The sequence below is a fragment of the Mesoplodon bidens genome (genome assembly GCF_964165515.1).
Source record: "Mesoplodon bidens genome assembly, chromosome: 11".
In the NCBI taxonomy this organism is placed as follows: Eukaryota; Metazoa; Chordata; class Mammalia; order Artiodactyla; family Ziphiidae; genus Mesoplodon; species Mesoplodon bidens.
In genome coordinates this window covers 13,167-32,084 of record NC_138167.1, presented here as the reverse complement: position 1 = coordinate 32,084, position 18,918 = coordinate 13,167, and the positions used below count along the sequence as shown (strand labels likewise).

At 59.6% G+C, this 18,918-nt stretch overlaps 1 protein-coding gene across 1 annotated transcript in view; it reads right to left on the bottom strand.

Moving 5' to 3' along the window:
- The window catches only part of MICAL3 (microtubule associated monooxygenase, calponin and LIM domain containing 3), a gene marked incomplete at its 5' end in the record, with an annotated part of 60,804 nt that overhangs the window by 33,394 nt on the left and 8,492 nt on the right, over positions 1–18,918 (bottom strand). Inside the window, 2 exons of the mRNA XM_081249106.1 lie at positions 2,994–3,211; positions 8,972–9,167. Coding sequence (XP_081105232.1) covers positions 2,994–3,211; positions 8,972–9,167 — 414 coding nt within the window. The remainder of the gene's footprint in view (positions 1–2,993; positions 3,212–8,971; positions 9,168–18,918) is intronic.

Sequence of the window (18,918 nt, the reverse complement as noted above, 5' to 3'; positions counted from 1 at the left end):
CATATTTGCCAGGATCAGTTTGAATCAGAAAGAGGCAAGAATTGAGAATAAGCACACGCACACACACGTGCACACACACACACACACGCCCGACTTCTACTCGTTCAACTTGATTCAGTCCCTTCAAGCCTCATGCAGCTGTTGATGTGGATGAAGAGAGTCCTACACTCCCCTCCGATGCAGAAAGTACCTTCCTTTCTGAAGCTCTTTTCATCTTAACTGCGACTGAGGGACCCAAGTGCCCAGTTAGGAGAAAAGAGCGGGTCACAACTGGCCTCTGCAGGGCCAGCCTCCCAAGGTCCCAAGGATGTGGCTCTGTTGGCCACACAGCCCGTGCCTATGGCCACCTGCCGCGTGGACACAGAGGTGGGGCGGGACAGGGCAGTCCTGCCACGAACCAGCCGGCTCACGGGGAGCAGACAGTGACGCTGTTGGGATTCTAGTTTTTATCTTCTGCAGCTAAAGAGAAAAACATCCCCTTCTACAATGGGCCTCATGCAGCATGCTGGGCTGAGGCGGGGGTGGGGTCAGAGAAGGCGACGGTGGGGAGGAAGCGGAGTCTGTCCTGCAGACCCCAGAGCTCTGGGAATTCATGGGAACAAGAAGTCAATCCCTCTTTGCCCTTTCTGAGGTCAAAGCCCTCTTCCCGAACACTCTACTGGTGCCCCGCTGATCCCCCCCTGGACATAAGACTCGGCTTCTTAGCCAGGTGAGAACTCATCAGGGGCCCCGCCTTCAGGCTGTTCTTGCTCTCGGGGCCCAAGGAATCTGCACGCACCCCTGCCCCGAGGGCTCACATAATCAGTGCTTGGACCATGCCACACAGTTGGGTTAAAATAAGGGACAGCCAGCAACTTGGGGGAGGGGACCCTACAGGAGGGAGGGTGGCTTTTCGGGCAGCAAGAGCAGGTGCCACCTGAGCAGAAGGACTCTCTGCAGTCTAACTGGGCAACTGGCTTTGGCTCTGGCTTCATCACAAAAACGACAACCTCCTAATCTCCAAGCAACAGGGAACGTGACGTGGGCAGAACTCACCGCTAAGGCCACCGAACGTGGATGGGGGCTGTGCTGGGCGTGGGGTCGCAGCCCGTGTGGTCTCTTGGGAGCCACTGGCCTTTAAGGGCTTCCTCTAGGGTCGAGGGGCCTTGGCGGTGCTGGATGGGGCTGAGTCACAGCAGCCACCAGAGAGCCCGACTGTCTTCGGACGAAGACATTAAGTCAAGGAGGAAACGCAGACCCCTTCTCCACCTTCCAGGCAAGCAGGGGAAGACAGCGACCCTTCTCCCTGGGGCGTGCCTGCGTGTCGCCAGTGCACGCAGCCTTGGGGACTCATCGCCCAGGCACAGGGGAGGGGCTCCGGGCGCCTGTGCTGGCCCCGCCACTTCTGAGAGCTGACGGTGACGTGGGGTGCTCGGCTCACATCAGAGGAGGAGCTGAGTCGTAACCGGATGAGGGACTGGCAGCAAATGGTAAAGGGACACAGGGGCGCCCAGGGCTGGATGCCTCACCCGCCGCTGCAGCTCTAGGAAACCCCATCTCTCCACGGGGGACCTGCTCTCGGGGGCGGCTGGATGGCTGCCAGGGGCCAGGGTGGAGGTGGGCAGAGGTACCTTCACATGTACCCATGTCCTCTTCCTCTGGCAGGTGCCCCAGCGGCTGGCCTTGCAGGAGTTCTCTGTCCCGGGGCCAGTACTCTCCTTCCACACCCACAGCAAAGCAGCGCGTGGGGGGGGAGATGGGGAGGAGAGGACAGAGAGAAGAGTCATCCCCAGGTTCCTCCGCTCCAAGCCCGTCCCGCAGGCTGGAGCCGGACGCTACGTCCACGTCCAGGAGATCAGGTCTCGGGAGGGAAGCAGGCCCAAGCTCTCCTGAAAAGGGGGCACACCCCGACCCCTGGCTGTGTCTGGAGCTACAGATAAGCCGAGTGGCCTTCCCTGGGGCGGGCTGTGCACGCGATCCCCACTGACTCACGCCGGGGCACTCGGCTCTACAGACACAGCCGGCGGAGGAAGCAGCCCCGGACGCCATCCCCCCGCTCCTCACACGAGGGCGGTGTGCAGGCCCCACGTGCTGCCTTGGGGTCCCACCCCAACCTCCTGGTGGGAGGGAGGCCTACAGCAGGACCGGGGCCACGGGGGCTCCAGGAGCCCGAGGAAGGCCCCACCTCTGCCGCCCGACCTCGTCAGAGCCGCCAGCTCGGGGCTCCACTGCCAGCTGAGGACCACGGGTAACGCGCACCCTGCCTGGTCAGCGCCCGGCCCTCGCTGAGCTGGAGCACACAAGCCTGGGCTGGGACTGGCCGCCGAGCACAGGGAACTCCAGGAGGAACAGAGAGACAAGCTGCAAGGCGCAGAGCCCTCCAGGGCCAGCCCCACGGGCCGGGCTCCTTGGCTAAGGGCTCACGTCCTCCTCGTCCTGTCTACACCCCACAGGGAGAGCACGGCCTGAGCAGACATGAGGTCCCGCGGACTCAGGTCTCTGCCTGCCTGGCCCTGCTCACCACTCCAGGCCCGGTGCAGCCGGAACAGGGAGAATAACCCTCCGACAAAGGCCAGAGAAGGAGCCCAGGAAGCTCTTCTCACCACTCGGGATCACACAGGCGGACGGGACAGGACCCAACACCTCGAGTGTGAGACAAGAGGAATCTAGAGCCAGCCCGACCGACCTACCAGGACACGGGTCCCAGCACGTCACCACGCACCACAGGTGACCCCTCCTGGGGGGCCCTCCCTCCTCAATGCTCGGCAGCCTCCGACGTCCAGGACCCGGAACCAGGGAACCCCCAGAAAGCTAAGTTCCCTTTGTTCCTTTAGCTGGAACAGGATAGGACGAGTGGCCTGACCTGGAGGAGGCCCTCACCTGCCTCTGCGTGCAGGTCTACCCGGACAGCCCTTCGTGGGTCCCCTGGGGCCTGCGGGAGGCATGCCACGTGACCCCGGCCACAGAAGCCTCCCATACCTGGGCCGGGTCGGGAGGAGAGGCTTTACTCTGACCTTCACTAGACTCGTCCTCCTCGTCCTCCTCGTCCTCCGCGTCCTCCGCGTCCTCCTCATCCTCCTCCCCAGCCACGAAGCTCCTGGAGGCCTCGAGCTCCTCTTCACTCCTTCCTTTCAGAAGAGCGTGGATCCTCACGGCCTCCTTCCAGGGAACGCCGCCCAGGTCCGAGGGGGGCAGCGGCGGTTCCTCCTCCTCCATCTCGGACTCAGAACTGCTGCAGAAGTGACCACAGAACCCAGTGAGGGGGCCACAGAACGGAGAAGGGGGCGGCTCAAAGCCAGGGGCACAGGCAGAGGCTCCTGGCAAGGCACCCGCCGGGCGGGAAGGGAGGGACAACACCTTGGGGCCAGCGCACAGAGGGTGAATGGGGGGCGAGATGGGTCACACGGGCCGGGGCAGCCCCGCCAAGCACAGGCTCGAAGCTCATGACCCTGGGGCCCAAGGGTGAAGAGCACGTCCGTTCCCGTGGACGCACCGTCTCGTCAGAGGATCGCGGGAGGGAAGAAGGGCCGCCGGCAGGAAGCGGGCTGGCGGAGGTGCTGCTCGCAGGAGAGGGAGCCCCGGGCCCCACTCCCAAACCCCACAGCGCAGTGTGCAGCGCTGCGGGTGAGGGCGCCTGGACAAGCCCCCACCCTGCGGAGAGGCGCTCGCTGCGCGGGGGCCCCGACGCCTGCTCCCGGGGCTAAGAGCGCCCGCCTTGCGCAGAGAGCCTGGCCCGGCCACCCGTGTCTGGGAGGAGACCCTAAGCCCCGGGATGCCCTGCCTGACAGGGAGGCCTGACTCCCTGGGGCCTCTGGTCAGGATGGAGAGTCTAAGAACGTGGTTTGGGGTGAAGGCCTTGGGTCACCAGCATCAGTCGACCCGGAGACCGGGCTCAACCACATTCCACAGGGAACGTGGACCCCAAGGCTCGGTGGGTGTCGTCACACGTTAACACCAGGAGAGTGGCTCTGCCTGACCCCACGGGGACGGGAGCCACCCTTCTCAGACTGGCCTCCGCGCTCCGCTCCGTGACGGAGAAGGGCTGTGAGCACAGCCCTGCCAGTGGGTTCTGTCCTGTAGCCTTTCTAGAAAATTACTGCACCTGAGGGTGGCGCTGGGGACTCCATCACTTTCATCGAGTCAGAAGTGAGGGTGGCCTCCCGGGCTGTGTCCCTTGACCCCTCACTGGGCCGCAGGGCTCTGCCATGACAGCTGTGTGACCATGAGCTGGCTGGTCATGCTCTCCAAGCCTGTGTCCACGCCGGGAAGGGGGTGTGAACACCGGCTTGTAGCGGGTGCCCCTAGTGGAGTGAGACTTTATTGATCGCATCACGCTTTGCTACACTCGGGTCCTCCAGCCATCCATTCGCTGGTCTACACATTTACACACTCAGTCACGCAGGCATTCAGCAGGCGTTTCTGAGCACCCACTGAAGCTCAGCCGCTGAACTCAGAAAGAGCAGCTCCTCGGTGCCGGCAGCTCAGGCTGGCGACCCTACTTCACCCATTCATTCAACTACAATTTACTGAGTGTCTCTGCTCACAGTGCCCTTCCTAGACGTCACAAAGCTGCCACAGAAAACATATTCAGTGTCTGGGGAGAGAAGATGCGAACACCAGGACTAGACAAGGTGGCCGGTAAATGCAGGGCGGTGGGGGTCTGTACGAGGCAGTTTCAAGTGGGAAGACATAAGAATGTGGACCACAGAAAGCCTGTCCTCTGGAGTCTGATTAGCCCTCCGTGTCTACTTAGCCATGGTTTGTGCCTCATCGTCGTGATTTCACTTCTTTACTCGTATTAACTAACGACAACGTGTGAGCCCATGTGTGTCGTTTAACATCTTTCAAACGTGAAATCAGGGTAAGAATGCCTCCTGTGCTCAGCTCTAACCTCAGGTCGATTTGCAACACTTCAGGTGGACAGGGAGGCCAGCCTGCCCTCCTTCAGGCCAGGCACACTGGGGCCCCAGCTGTCGGCGGGCAGCTCTCTGGGGGGTGGGCTCAGGGCAGCCCCTCCCCGTGCCGTGTCATGAGGGCAGCTAGCGTGATGAGGCCCCACTTCAAGTTGTGACCGCTCAAGGACCACGGAGAAGCAAGGGAGGCACAGAGCATAAAAACAGGGCGGAAGGTCAACCATCCTTCTGGAGTGCCACGTGCCTCTGGAGATGGGACACGGGCAAGCCGCCCTGCCTGCCTTGGTGAAAGACAGAGATGGACAGGTACTGCCAGCTGTTCCTCCCTAGGCATCACCGTCCACAGGCCCTCAGAGCAGCCCTCCGGGTCTGGCTAGGCTCCCCACGTCATGTCAGATTCCCAGTGTGAAGTCACTACTCAAGGCTCATCTTATGATATATTCTCGGGCTGCTCCCAGCGCCTGAACCTCTGGGTCTGGCCTTTGAGGGGCAGGAGGAAGGATCTGTGTGAGGCACATTCCCTGCCTGGACCACAGCCTGGAACACGTCCAGGGGGCAGAATCCCTACAGCAGAACAGAATACAAGACAACCGACTTCCCTGTCCTTTAGGGAGGAGAGAGGGACCTCAGGACACGGCCTCCCAGGAGACACGAGAGCCAGAAAATGTAGTCGTCAAGACTAGCTTTCCACGACAGCAGGGATCTGTTTCCACATTTGTAACTACATCCTGCCCCGTGTGGCTATTTGATCCAGGCAGCCTCCCAGACCACACCCTCTCTTATCGCTGGCCTGGCACTGCCGAGACGGGCAAAAGCACACGAGGGACGCAACCAGGAAGGCCAGGCAGGCTGCACCCGAGTTCACAGGGTGGGAGGTGGTCCCTGCGAAGCCCCTCAGCAAAGCCCATCAGCAGAGCTGGCGCGTCCCGCTGGAACCGCGGGGCAGAAGCCTCCCCGCCGGCTGTGCCCCAATCACTCCTCTCACAGCGCCTTCCCCGGACCTCCCCAGGCGCCGGCTTCTCACCGAGCCCACACTGGGCTGGCAGGAGGATGCAAAGTCAACGGAGCAGCTTCTCAAGGGACAAGGTCTGCTCCAGACTTAAAAGAGCCAGCAGAGGGGCAGATCCAGGGAAGAGGACGTGCTTGGAGCACGAGGCACTTCACATGGATCAGCTCAGCTGATCACACAGTAGCTCAAGGGCACAGCCACTGTTATCATCCCTGTTCCCACAAATGAGGAGGCCGGGCTTCCAGAGGTGGGGTGGTCTGGGTGAGAAGTCAGGAACCCCCAGCGTCCAGCCACATCAGGTCACCCCGTCAAACCCAGGAGGAAGGTCACGACCCGGCTCCGGGCTGCCGCAGTCAACCTGGGAACTTGGGCAGCCGCCGCGGATGGACACCACCTGAAGCTGCTGGTGGCTTCCCTTTTAAGTTAACCCGCTGGTAATCAGAGCGTCTCCGAGCAATGCCCTGTCCTGCGCGGCCGTCCCGAGGTCCCGCCCACCCTGCAAGCACTGAGCCGCCTGTGGAGGAGACCTGCCGGGTCCTGCGATCTGTACGCAGTGGAGACCACTCCACGCTCAGGCCGGCACCCTGCGGGTGGAGGGTGACGAGGGGAGCAGTCAGGCGTGCCTCGCGGTGGGGCTGTTCCTCACGCTGTCACCCTTTGGGCTGGCCAGCCTGTCTCCTGTGACCTTCAGGGAGTCCTCTGCAGCCCTGGCTGCCCGTCTGGGAAGCACACCTGGGCTCCGGCCCTCCCCGACACAGGAAGGAGAAAACACGGAAACCAGACCAGCCTTCTCCTGCCCCGGCACCCAGGCTCTCCCAGAGAAAATGCAAGTACTGTTTCCAGGGCCCCCTTTGGAAGATGCCCCTTCCCGCCCCTCCAAGGAAGGGTCATGGAGCTGATGAGGCCTCGGCCAAGATTCTCTGCTTGTGTGAAGGAAACTGCGAACATGATGGGAATTGCCTGGGTATCTGTCAAAACAGGTGTTCCTGGTCTCCACCTCACACCCACTGAGTGAGACCCTGGCAGGAGCGGGGCCAGGAATTATCCTTCGACCAAGTGTCGCACGTGTCGCATCAGGGACATTTGAGAAATTTAAAGCAGTGGTTCTCACAGTGTGGTCTCCAGACCACAGCACCAGCCGGGAACTTCTGAGACATGCAGATCTTGGGCTCTACCCCAGACGGACTGGGACAGAAACCTCCCAGCTGTCTGTGCTCTCACGAGCCGGCGGGTGATTTTGATGCAGGCGAAGCTTGGTCACCACGGCCCCAGAGCAAATTCAAGGCAAGCCCGATTTCTGGCACTTAAACCACCTGTTCAAGGAAACCCAAACAGGAATCACCACGCTGCCGCTCCTAGTGAGGGTTGCCTGGGCTGTGCTTGGATCCACAGGTAAGACAGTGATTACAGCAACTGCCCACTGGGCGCAGACACTGTGCCCACTACTTTATTTGGTTTAATCCTCAAAGCAAACCTCTGAGGTGCTGTGTCCTTTGCAGATGAGGAAGGGAGGGCAAGAGAGCGTAAGAAACTTGCCCCCAGCGAGCAGGAGGTGGAGCCAGGCCTCAAGTCTGGGTTGTCTGCCTGCAGAGTCACGTCCCAGCGGCACCCCGCGCGCTGCTCGCACCGCAGGCGCCCGAGGTAAGAGGAGAGTGAATCCCCGCTTGGACCGGTCAGCTCCTGGAAACCCTGTCATCTCTCATCTTCAAGTCTGATGACTCCCCAAGGAAGGACGGAGGCATCTTACGGCTTCCTTGGGGAAATAAGACAGCTCTGGCGCCGCACTCTGACGAGACCATCATTACACTTTACATAGCATCCACACTTAGTGCTTTTTCAAATGGGAACTTGAGTACGATGGGGCATTTACTGCACCACTGGGTGCTGACTGACCTATCCTTCTACTTCACCCGCCGCGAAGGCTGTGATTCCGCCTTCCTGCAAAGCCCAGGCTACATCACCTCCACTCCTGCCCCACAATCCCTCGGTTTACAGATCACAGCGCAGGAAACGTTATTCCTGCAGGACAGGGTCTGCCCACGTCACCGAGCCCAGCCCTCCACTCCGCCCCACCTTGGGAGCGCTGCGTCCTGAGGGCGCTGGTTGGGGAGGCTCCACAAGAGGGGCTGCAGGGGGTCCGCCTGTCCTGACTCCACTCCACCTGCCTGCCCTGTTCTCTTCCAGCCCGTGGGGTCTCCTGCTGAGCCCTGACTTGGGCACTGACCCAGGCAGACCTGTGGGTGGCGGGAATGCGCGGACAAGGACAGAGACTTTCCCCAAAGGTGCACGCGGCTCAGCCGGCCGGCACCACGCACTGCGAGGGGCCCTGGGATGAAGGTTTCTGCTCCTTTCCACACACGGGAGAAAAAAAGAAGCCCAGAGAGATGAGACAGCTTCCCCAAGACTGCACAGCGACCCGGTGGCTGAGTCACCCCAGAGCCTCCATGGAACCCACCCACAGGGGCACGGTCGCCTCCCCGTGGAAGCCCCTCCCCCGACACACCTGTAAACACCAGCCCAGGGCACATTTTTTCTGTTCCTTTTCAATGAAAAGCAGGGTTAAGGTCTTGGTAGGCACTCAGTAAGTACTGAATCTCTGAATTAAGGCAAACAAACTGGTCCTTTCTGACTAACGAGACGGGGAGCTGGAGCACCAGGCGGCAGGGAACACGGAGAGCCCTGGACGTGGACCAGAGACCCTGGGCTTGAACCTCAGTCAACCCTCCATCCTAGTCCTGGTCACCATCGTTTCCTTACCACGAGGGGGCGAGATGCACACCCTATATATTTCACAGGCCCTGCAGGACGACCAGCTGAGGCGTCGGACGCTGCAGTCCGCAGCCGTCGCCTACAAGCGCCTACACGTGCCCAGCTCCGTCCCAAGCACCTTCTACCCTGGGGCCCTCGCACGACTCTGCAGGACGCCCTGGTGCTGCCGCCCCTCACACGGACGAGGGGACAGGCAGAGAGGTCACACGCCCTGCCCAGTCACGGGTCACGATGCCAACCCAGGCGCCGGGCTCGGGGCCCCGCTCCCCTGCCCGCCACAGACGCAGCCCCACAGGCTGACCTGCTGGCCGCGTCCTCCTCCGTGCCCGTGTCCAGCACACTGCTCAGGTTGTGCTCGGCCTGCGTCTCCTCGGGCACCTCCTCCAGCCCCTCCGCCTGCCGCGCCGACAGGCGGTAGTTCTCCAGCTCAATCCTCTCCGGGGTGCCCCGCAGCCTCTTGGCGACGCTGGGCTCCTCCAGGCCGTTCACGCTCGGGCCTGCACGACAAGCAAGAAGCAAAGTTCTGGGATCAGCGACAGGGACGAGGGAAGGAACTTCTCCCCGGAAGGAGGGGCGGCCGTCCCACGAGGCCAGGGAGCCGGACACGGCAGCTGGGAGAGCCCAGAGGCCTCTGGTGTGAGGGGGCAGGAGACAAAAGACCCCACATCTGCCCTACAGCGGCGCGACAGCCTGGGGAGCAGCGCACACTGGCCGGGGGGCAGGGGCAGGACTGGCCCTCAAGGGAAAGCAGCCTGTTGAGAAGGGAGTCCTCTCTGCTGCCCCCCGACAAGGCCCAGGACCCGCTGCCCCCCATAAAACGGTCCAGGACCCAATGTCCCTACCCGCTCAGTTCAGGACCCGCTGCCGCATCCCATGGTCCGGGACCCAGTCGAGGTTCAGGCACTGCATCTGGCTGGTTTACTGAGGTGTCCAGGTAAGCTGTTCTGCAGAGCTTCTCACACTGTGGGTTTGTCTGTCTCACGTTTAGATTCATGGCAAGACTTTTTGTTCCACGGGAACACCTTGTGGACGACTCTGGGCCCCTCCCACTGCACCCACGCAGGACAGTCAGGCCCCCTCGGTCCTGGTGACACCAGCTGGATGGCTTGGTTGAGCTGGTGCCCACCCACGTCTCTGTGGTAAAGAGACCTTTTCCCCTTTGTAATTAATATGTAATCTGTGGGGGGATGCGGAGAGACCCTGGACTACCTGTTCCCAGAATACCCAGGTCAGGGGCCTAAAGATCCACTGATGACCCTGCCTGGTCAATTATCGCTCTGGGAGGCCCACGATGGCGGTTTCTAGACTCTATCATTCCTTTGCGAAGAAATCTGAGGACTGGGCTTCCCTGGTGGTGCAGTGGTTAAGAATCCGCCTGCCAATGCAAGGGACATGGGTTCGAGCCCTGGTCCGGGAGGATCCCACGTGCCATGGAGCAACTAAGCCCGTGCGCCACAACTATTAAGCCTGCGCTCTAGAGCCCACGAGCCACAACTACTGAGCCCTCATGCCACAGCTACTGAAGCCTGTGCGCCTAGAACCCGTGCTCCGCAACAAGAGAAGCCACCGCAATGAGAAGCCCACGCACTGCAACAAAGAGTAGCCCCCACTTGCCGCAACTAGAAAAAGCCAGCGTGCAGCAACAAAGACCCAACACAGCCAAAAATAAATGAAAGAAAGAAAGAAAGAAAGGAAGGAAGAAAGGAAGGAAGAAAGAAAGAAAGAAATCTGAGGCCTGCGATGGGCTCGTGGACCCTGAGGACTCAGGTGTCCGATGTCGCCGTCATGCGCCCCTCACCTCCCCCATCTCCATCGTTACCCTTCCTAATACACATTGTGACCCCACGTTTGGGCAGAAGAGGCCCACCGACCACTCTCCTGTGTCCACTGTGACAGGACGTCACATGTGGTGCAGAGTCAGACAGACCCGCTGAGACAACGGACTCCGCCACTGACCAGCTGAAGGACCTTAGGAAAATCACACGACCACTGAGAGCTCGCTTCCTGATCCATGAACAAGGACAATCCCACGTCGCAGGGTTACTACGAGTACACAGTGACTTACACACGCATGTACGCACATCTGTGCAGGTGCCATCTCTGTGCCCCGTACACACTGCCTCCCTCTTCTATGAGTTAGGTGATACAGCTGAGGTCCAGGAACATTTTCACCACCCACCTGTACAAGTCTGTTGCATCCATCTGCCCTGGATTGCAAACGACAGTCACTGGACACAGAAGGCCGGGAAGAGGCTCTGAGCAGAGCGAGCAGCACAGGGAAGGGGCCCAGGTGGAGGGACGCAGGCACTGGGGCGGGGCAGGGCACAGGGCCTTGCGTCCCGCCAGGGCAGGCACCTGGCTTCAGTGACACTCTCAGCTTTAGGGACCGACACTAGGTTTAGCAGGTGAAGTCACACCAGCCAGTGTCAGGTGGTCTTAAGGCGAAGCCCAGAAGCCCCCTGATGAAGCGCTGAAGGACGGGGTGGGAACACCGATTTAGTAACTTTTGTGACGTGAGAGGCTGTGCAGAAAACGTCTGGAAGGCTGACCCTTCTGTCATGCGCACGTTCCAAACCTCCTCGTAAAATCATTAGAAATAACCCTGTGAACGCAGGCAGTCACGGAATAAAGTCTCAGCACATCTGCTGCAGTGACCAGGATCTCCCACCAAACAGCACCCTTCAAATCACTAGAGATTCTTTCTGAAAAGCAAGACCTGGGGCGTGTTCACTTACAAATGCAGGTAAATGTATAACCGTGGGGTCTGGGCACGAATCCTGTGCCGTGTGCACACATCTGCCCGTCCCGGTCTTGGTGCCCCGGGAGCCTCATTTTGGACACCCCCGGACTATCCTTCAACACTGAGCTCAGGGACCCCGAAGTGTGAGCTCTGATGCTGGACGAGGGTGTGTGGAAAATTAGGAAACACGTGGTCTCCAGATGACAGCACGAAAGAGGCAGGGAGCACAGCAGGTGGACACGGTCTCGACAGTCTCCACACCTGCCCCCAGGCCCTCCGAGGGCACAGGCTCTAATCGCGGGGCCAGCCTTTCCAAACACCAGCCTTCCTGGCCTCCTTCCTTCTCCTCATCAAAACCCATCTCGATAAAGACAAGGCCAAGGGTCCCCGACTACAGTACCACTTGATCCTGTCCTTCCCATCATGTATTTTTGACAACTGCCCTTAAACGGAAAGGGAAATAAATGGGTGGCAACTACCCGAGCACAAAGTTCTGGGGAATTCCATGAATCTGGGATAAAGACCAGTATTTCTTTTAGATGGTAGAAGAAAAACAGAGTAAGAGATGTCACTTCAGGGAAAACAACTCACATCATCAGTTCAGACTGAGCAATTTCAAGGTAGAGAAGGAACACACTCATGGGAAGACCCTTGGGGGAAACGCACAGTGTCTGCCAGGAATTCCACGAGAAACTGGGGAAGCAACGCAGGCGAAAATGCTCTCTACTCCGAGCGCCGCAGGCCAGGCATGGCAAAGAAAGTCCTCACAGGGATGGTTCCAGGCGTGTAGAGGCGTCAGGGCTCGAGCACACACGCAGGACCACGGGAGCATGGAAAAGGGGCGCGTGGCCCACCCAGGGATCCAAGGAGGGCGCTCTGGAGGAACATGGAGGTAGGCGCCAGCTTTAAGGTAGGTAACAGTTTGCAAATGAGATCACCGAGGTTCAGAGACAGTAAGTAAGCTGCCCAAGGTCACACAGCTGGTGAGCGGTGCGGCCAAGACCCGAGTCCCAGGAGCACAGCGTCCGCTCAGAGGCCTGGCGTGCTGCCGCCAAGGCACGTTTCCTTGGAGTCCTGCTCTGCCTTACCCCACAGGGGCGTCTTCACCACGATGTCCTCCCCACCGTGACCTTCATGACGAAGGACAGAGACTCCATGGAAATGTCCTGGAGCAGAGTGTCTGGCGTCTGGAATGACATCCTGCCCTCCTCCCAGCGTCAATTCTCTGGAGTTTCCACAGGCTGTGTAGAGCAGGGGATCATCCAACCCCAAGCCCAGAGTCTAGGGCTTTAGGGAGGGGAGATGTTAATTTAATACTGGGCTTGGCCACAACCAACAAAAACGAAGCCAGAAACACTCAGATCATTCACACATCAGTCCCCACAGAGAGGAGGCTGTGGGCTGTGAGGCCTAAGACATTCCCACTGGAGACGCTGTAAAAGACAGGAGGGCTGGAGTCGCTCACTGGTCAGGCCCCAGGCCCCTCTGGTCTCCACCCACTTTCAGCGACCAGGGAAAGCGGGATGTTCCCTCAGGGCCGGGTCCCCATGGAGGCTGTTTCCCAAAGGGAAGGTGGCACTCAGAGGACGCTCGGCAAGTACCCAAAATTCACCAGCTGCCAAAATGTGCTTAGCAGTCCTGGGCCATCACCTTAAAATGTCATGGGGAATTAAAACAAACAAACAAACAATCAACAAAATCAGCATCCTTGATTCTCTGTCCTGAGCAAAGGGCCATTTGCCAGACTAACCAGATGGTGATGATAAATTAAGACACTGAAGGAAGTAATGGTGGAGGCGGCCTTGGCAGTGGTTCTGACACCACGACAGACAGAGGACCCCCACCTGCCGCCCCCGGGTCCTCGCTGTCTCGTCAGCTTCGGAGGAGCCCAGGAGAGCAGAGGCTGCAGGAGGGCAGTTTGGAAAGTCAGAGTGAACCAGCAGGGTCAGGCCAAGACCCCCAGACTCTCCACGTCACATGCTTTTGATGCAGCAACACACAGGGGCTTCCCAGCTGAAACTGGGACGAGGGATTTGGGATCATTCCTAGGCTGACTGTTCCCTAAGTCCAGGCAAGCAGACCTCAGGTCACTGGAGGCCAATTCCAGCTCCACAGACCAAAGAGAAACAGCTCCAGGATCTGGGTGGCACCCTAAATAAGAGAAAGGCTCTGAGCCTGAATGACGGGCCCTGCTCTGGGACAGTCACTGCCTGCGTGAGCTCCATACATCATCCTCAAGGAAATATTTTCCTCACGGGAGAACCCGCTCTCAGATGACAGACGAGCGCTGCCAAAGCCCTTGGCAACACGCGTGAAATCACCCTGGGGGAGAGGTCGCCCTCCTCACGAGGAGCCCCCGACCTCACGGGGCTGAGAGGGGGTCCCTGCTGCAGTTCTGTGGCAACGCATGGCCACCCCGGGGCAGGACTGCTGTCCGGACCAGAGACAGCTGCCTCTGTGGGGTGCTGCCTTCGACAGGGGCCCCGTGACGTGAGTGGCCCGGCGGCCCCGTGGGGAAGCAGCAGCCCACTCCCCCCACTTCACTGCCACTCAAGCTGCCGGCTGAGCTGCTGCTCAGCTGTCCAAGGAGTGGGCGGCCGCTCTGCCCGGGACCCTGTGCCCACTCCCGTCCGGCGGGGCAGTGGGTCTGGTGTCTGCGGGAGGAGGCCCACCTTGGGGGAAAGGCTCACTGGGGCTGCTTCCATGGCCTTCTCAGAAGGGCCCTGGGACAGCTGGTTTGGGCCTCAGCAGACTCTGCTGGGCCGGCCGCACGCCTGAGGCCTCGCACAGCCATTTCTCCCTCTGGAGGACACTGCACACTTCGCCGGCGCTTTGGTTCTGGAGGCCAAAGGAAGGAGTTTCCAAGCACTGCCTCAGTGAGGTGACTCCGGCCCCTGCACGTGGACCCTCCGATAGACTCTTCTGTGGTTTCCTGCTGCCAGGGGGTAGTGTTCACAGCACGTCCCGAGGTCACAGGACAGGAGGGTGTCAGATGCTCGTTTGCTCGGGAAGCAGGTGATGAAGGAACAGGGACGACCCGCTGATCCAGGACTGTGACGTGGGCTGCACGCCCCGCCGCTGGGCGCTGCCGGCGCTATTGCCACCCAGGGTTCTGATGTCCACAGGCCCTAGGAGACCGGCCCTGGACGGCACCCGGGGCCGTGTGGCTGTGCAGCGAGGAACGGGATCGCGAACTGCCCCTCCATACCCAGCGTCTCCTCGTCGTCCAGGGGGACCACGTGCTCACGTGGGGCACAGAGAAAAGCAGGTCACGCGGACGCAAGGGGGAGATACTGAATTACCAAGAGTCGGGCAGTGACCGAGAGGCCGAGGAGGGGAAACGCAACAGGGACAAGTCAGAACCGTCCCAGGAAACCCACCAGGTGGGAGGAGGGAGGCGGGAGCCTACAGCCCGCAGAGTCCCCTCAGGAAGCTGAGGGGCTCGTCCATCGCCACAGCCCTTGGCTCCCCGTCTGCAGGATCCCAGGGGACTTTTGCTGTTACGTTAGTTTTCTAACATTACGTGACTTTTGCTGCTATTAGTACATCTCCCAAAGGTGTCTTTTTGGCAGGTGAAAATCCTGGCACACGTCACTCTAACTGACCCAGGCAAAGAGGTCTCTTTTAAGGCACGTACCCGAGTCTCCATAAAAAAATCACCTTAACAGGGCTTCGTGTAGCTCTCTTGATAACATATCTTTCATGTGTCGAAATATCTCAGAGATGAAACTCGACTTGACCCTTAACAGTCAGCTGGGTCACCCCGCAGAACGGCCACCTCTCTGCTGTCTAAAGCGCTGGGGTCTGCTGTGTTTTCTCTTAAATCCCACAGAGCTGAGCTCTAGCTGCAGTTCTGCTGTTCCCACCTGGCCGCCCACATGCACACACCTGTGCACACATGGGAGCCATGGGTGCGGTCGGCAGATCAGGAGGGTCCCTACAGCTCAAGGTAAGGGGCCTGTCCACCAGCCCACTCGTGGGGCTAGCCTCTGAAATCTTAATAAGAGGTGGGTAAAGATAAGGGTGGCCCACAGGTCAGCCCAGCCCGGCCCTCCGCCTGCTGCTGCTGGCCCCTCCGTACCCCCAGGGCTCTAGTGCGCCTTCATCACACCATCCACCTCCTGAGTGCACCCCAAACTGGAGGGTCCTGTCCGCCACCGCACAGGGCTCTCCCAGCCTCCTGTGGTTCAGGTGCCGTCAGTGCGGCAGAGCAAGTGTTCGGTAAAGCGTCTTGAATAAACAATCAAGATGGAAGGTCTCAGCCTGTATCTGAACTACAGCAACACCTCACTATACTTTTAAGGAATTGGTTGGACATAATCTGGTCTCGGTTTCCTCATCTTGACACACAACACTGAGGGCCTCTGTGTGTCTCAAGGAGCTCGATGCTGTTCCAGACCCCAAGAAGAGGCAGGAACACCACCTGTGAAGACAGTAGCCCTTCCCTTAGCGCCCGGGACAGAGAAATTCCTATGAAGATGCCAACGTCCTACAAGACTCCACGGAGGAAGGCTCTGAAAAGACGCCATCTCAAACGACTTGATGCTCTAAACGCATGTCCTCGCTTCACCGTGGAGAGCAGCTGAGCTCCAGGGAGCATCTCGCTCACTGAAGGACCAGACCCGTACGAGCACGCGGAGGGGAGAGGTGGGAAGGGAGAGGAGGACCACGCGTCTGCCCGCCAGGCACCGCCAGAGGATGATCTTTTCCAAGATGCGCATTCAGACTGCACCCCTCCCCTCTGGGGCACTTCAGTCCAGAGTGCGTCCCAAGCTGGCTGCGAGGGGCTTTCGGGGGGCCAGCTGCACAGCCCCAGAGCGGGCTTGGCCTCTGAGCCGTGGAAGGTGGGAAGCGAGGCCCTGCCCATAATCCAACGATCAACAGGGACAAACCCACCTCGCGACGAAAGGCCCTCGACAGGCTCCTTCCAAAGACAGCATCTCCGCAACGGCCTCCCCCCCAGACAATGTAGATCTGCTGTGGGAGAGGAGCCAAGCCCCTCCAGCAATGCCCACAGGCACCACCTGAGGCGCACCTCGGCCCCGTCACACCTGCGCTCTCATCTGTCAGCCGGTCCCTGAGACATCCGGGCACGGGGGCCTGCACGGCTGGTGCTGGGAGTTCAGAGCCCTCTCCAGCGGCCAGCCTGGCACCCACGAAGCACTGTCCCTGCGCTGACTCCAGGCCCGGGAGGTGGCTCGGAGCCCCTGGGGGCTTGTGGGGAGCCACACCGTCCCTAGGCCCATGTGTAACCCTACCTCTGCCTAAGAGAAGCTAGAATCCTGCACAGTCATCTGACTCTCACGTGGGTGCTGAAATTCAGCTTAATGTCAACCTATCCAGGACTGCTTTTCTTCCGTTGCTACAGTGAAGAGCCCCCAGGGTGTCATGGAGTTAGCAGGTGACCTCACAGCCCATCCACGCAGGCTGAGGAACAAGCAAGGCCAAATTTAGCCAAGCCCTGCAGAGATTCAACGCCCACTGTCTCAGGACCAGACACGGCCAGCCCTCCTCACTGTTCCGTTTCCCCAAATCTCTGCTGGCTGGGAACACATCCCAGCAGGCCGTCCTGTCCTAACCCCGCAGGATGCATCGCCCAGTCAGCAGAAATAGCCCTAACTCACTCTGACTCTGATTATGCCAGCATTTTCTGGAACCTCCACCAATGATCATAGATGATATTCCTGTAATCCTTTTAAATAAACGAGTTTCCACACGTCTCAGCTTAGTTGCTCTTGACAACAATCTCATGAACTAGAGCAGCAGGGAGCCTTTTTTCCATTTTATGATCTTAATAGATGGGGAAACTGAGGCTCAGGGAGACGAATGACCGGAGACAGCAAGGATAACAGGCTGCATCTTCTCCTCAAGATCTGTCCTTGTTCCCTATAGACCCAGCTCTGCTCTCCGAGGCTGTGCTCACCTCAGAAGATGAGCACATTCTGGGGCACAGGGCGATTCACTGTGGTTCAGGAAAACGGACTCCTGTTCTAAAACACTTCCTCGGTGTCGGACAGCACACACAGTACCGGCACAGCTGCCGACGTGCACACAGCGTCACATGCTGGGAGGCGTGTGCCCACAACCTGACAGGGGCGGGCAGGCCCTGCCGTCCAGTGTGGTCTGTGTCACTTTCTTTGTCCTCACGCACTCTCTTCCCTGGTCTCCTACAGGGAACAATCCAACGGAGGCTAATTTTACATTTAGGGCCTGTCCTTACTTCTCCTGACTGTAGTCTAGAATGGTGGTGGTCAACCAGGTGATCTTTTCCTCGGGGGTCACCTAGCAATGTCACAACCTGGGAAGGGGGGTGTCCTGAGATCCAGTGGGAAGAGGCCAGGGATACTGCAAACAGCCAACAACGCACAACAAAGAACTATCCGTCCAAACGTCAACAGTGCTGAGCCCGAGAGCCCTGCCTGGAGATCAGAGCAGACTATCTCCCACCGCTCACTGACCAGGCCACCCGGCGCGGCGGACGCTGGACCGCGGCCCAGTGGACAAGGTCGTCAGGACGGGGCGGTGATGCCGCCACCGGAGCCGGAGGGCGGCGCGGGGAGGGCCCGCCGGGGAGGGCGTGCGGGGCACACGGTCCACGTGCTGGGCAGAGGTGCCCCGCCCTCCACTGTCCTTCGGTACACAGGAGTCTCTCTCTCACGGAGATGCTGCTCATCCTGCTGGCCCCCGTCCACCCGCCCAGCCCTCCGGCGTGGGGCCTGGGGACAGAGGCCAAGTGCTGGAGGCTGACAGGTATGTCAGAAGGCCCACTCACTAAATCCAGGGAGAAAAGCAGACATGGAAACACGACGGGGAAAAACACTGCTTCCTTCTCCATGTCCCCAACTCTCTTCCTTTTCCATTTTCCAGAAACATCCTCTATGAGCTCGCAGGGCCCGTCATGACACGCCTGCCCGAGGCTGGGCCTGGACATGCTCAGGCCTCCCGAGCTGCTTCTGTGCCCAACCCAAGTTGATCCAACACGGCAGAACCCAAAATGCTCACTGCAATGACATGCACGCTTAGCCCGGATTTAAGCGTCGTTTTACGTGAGTGGAATCTGGAGCGGCCCAAACTCCGACAGGTAAGAATGTCCGTGTTTAACTCCTGTCATGGGTGATTCTGCTCAAAGTGTCAGGACAGAAAGAGGCAGACCCTCATCTCTCCCTCTCCTCTGCCAACCCCACCCAGGGCCAAGCCAGGCAACTGCTGTGAATGGCAGCTGTAAAGCATCAATAGTAAGAGAAGGAAACCGTCAGCTCCACCACCCCCCGGGCCTCTCAGAGAAGTGTGATAAAATGTGAGTGTAGAGGAGAAATAAGCAGCAGGCGTACAAGTCAGAAGGAGCTAGACTGTTGCCCAAGAGCAGCACTGAAGGTCATCCCGGAGCACAAGCCCGGCTCCTCCAGACGGGCAGGGAGGGTCCATGTGCAGGGACATCTTAGTAGCACGACTTTAGGCTCGGTGTCGTTTGAACTGATCAGAGTGCTGATACGGAGGAAATGAAAAGC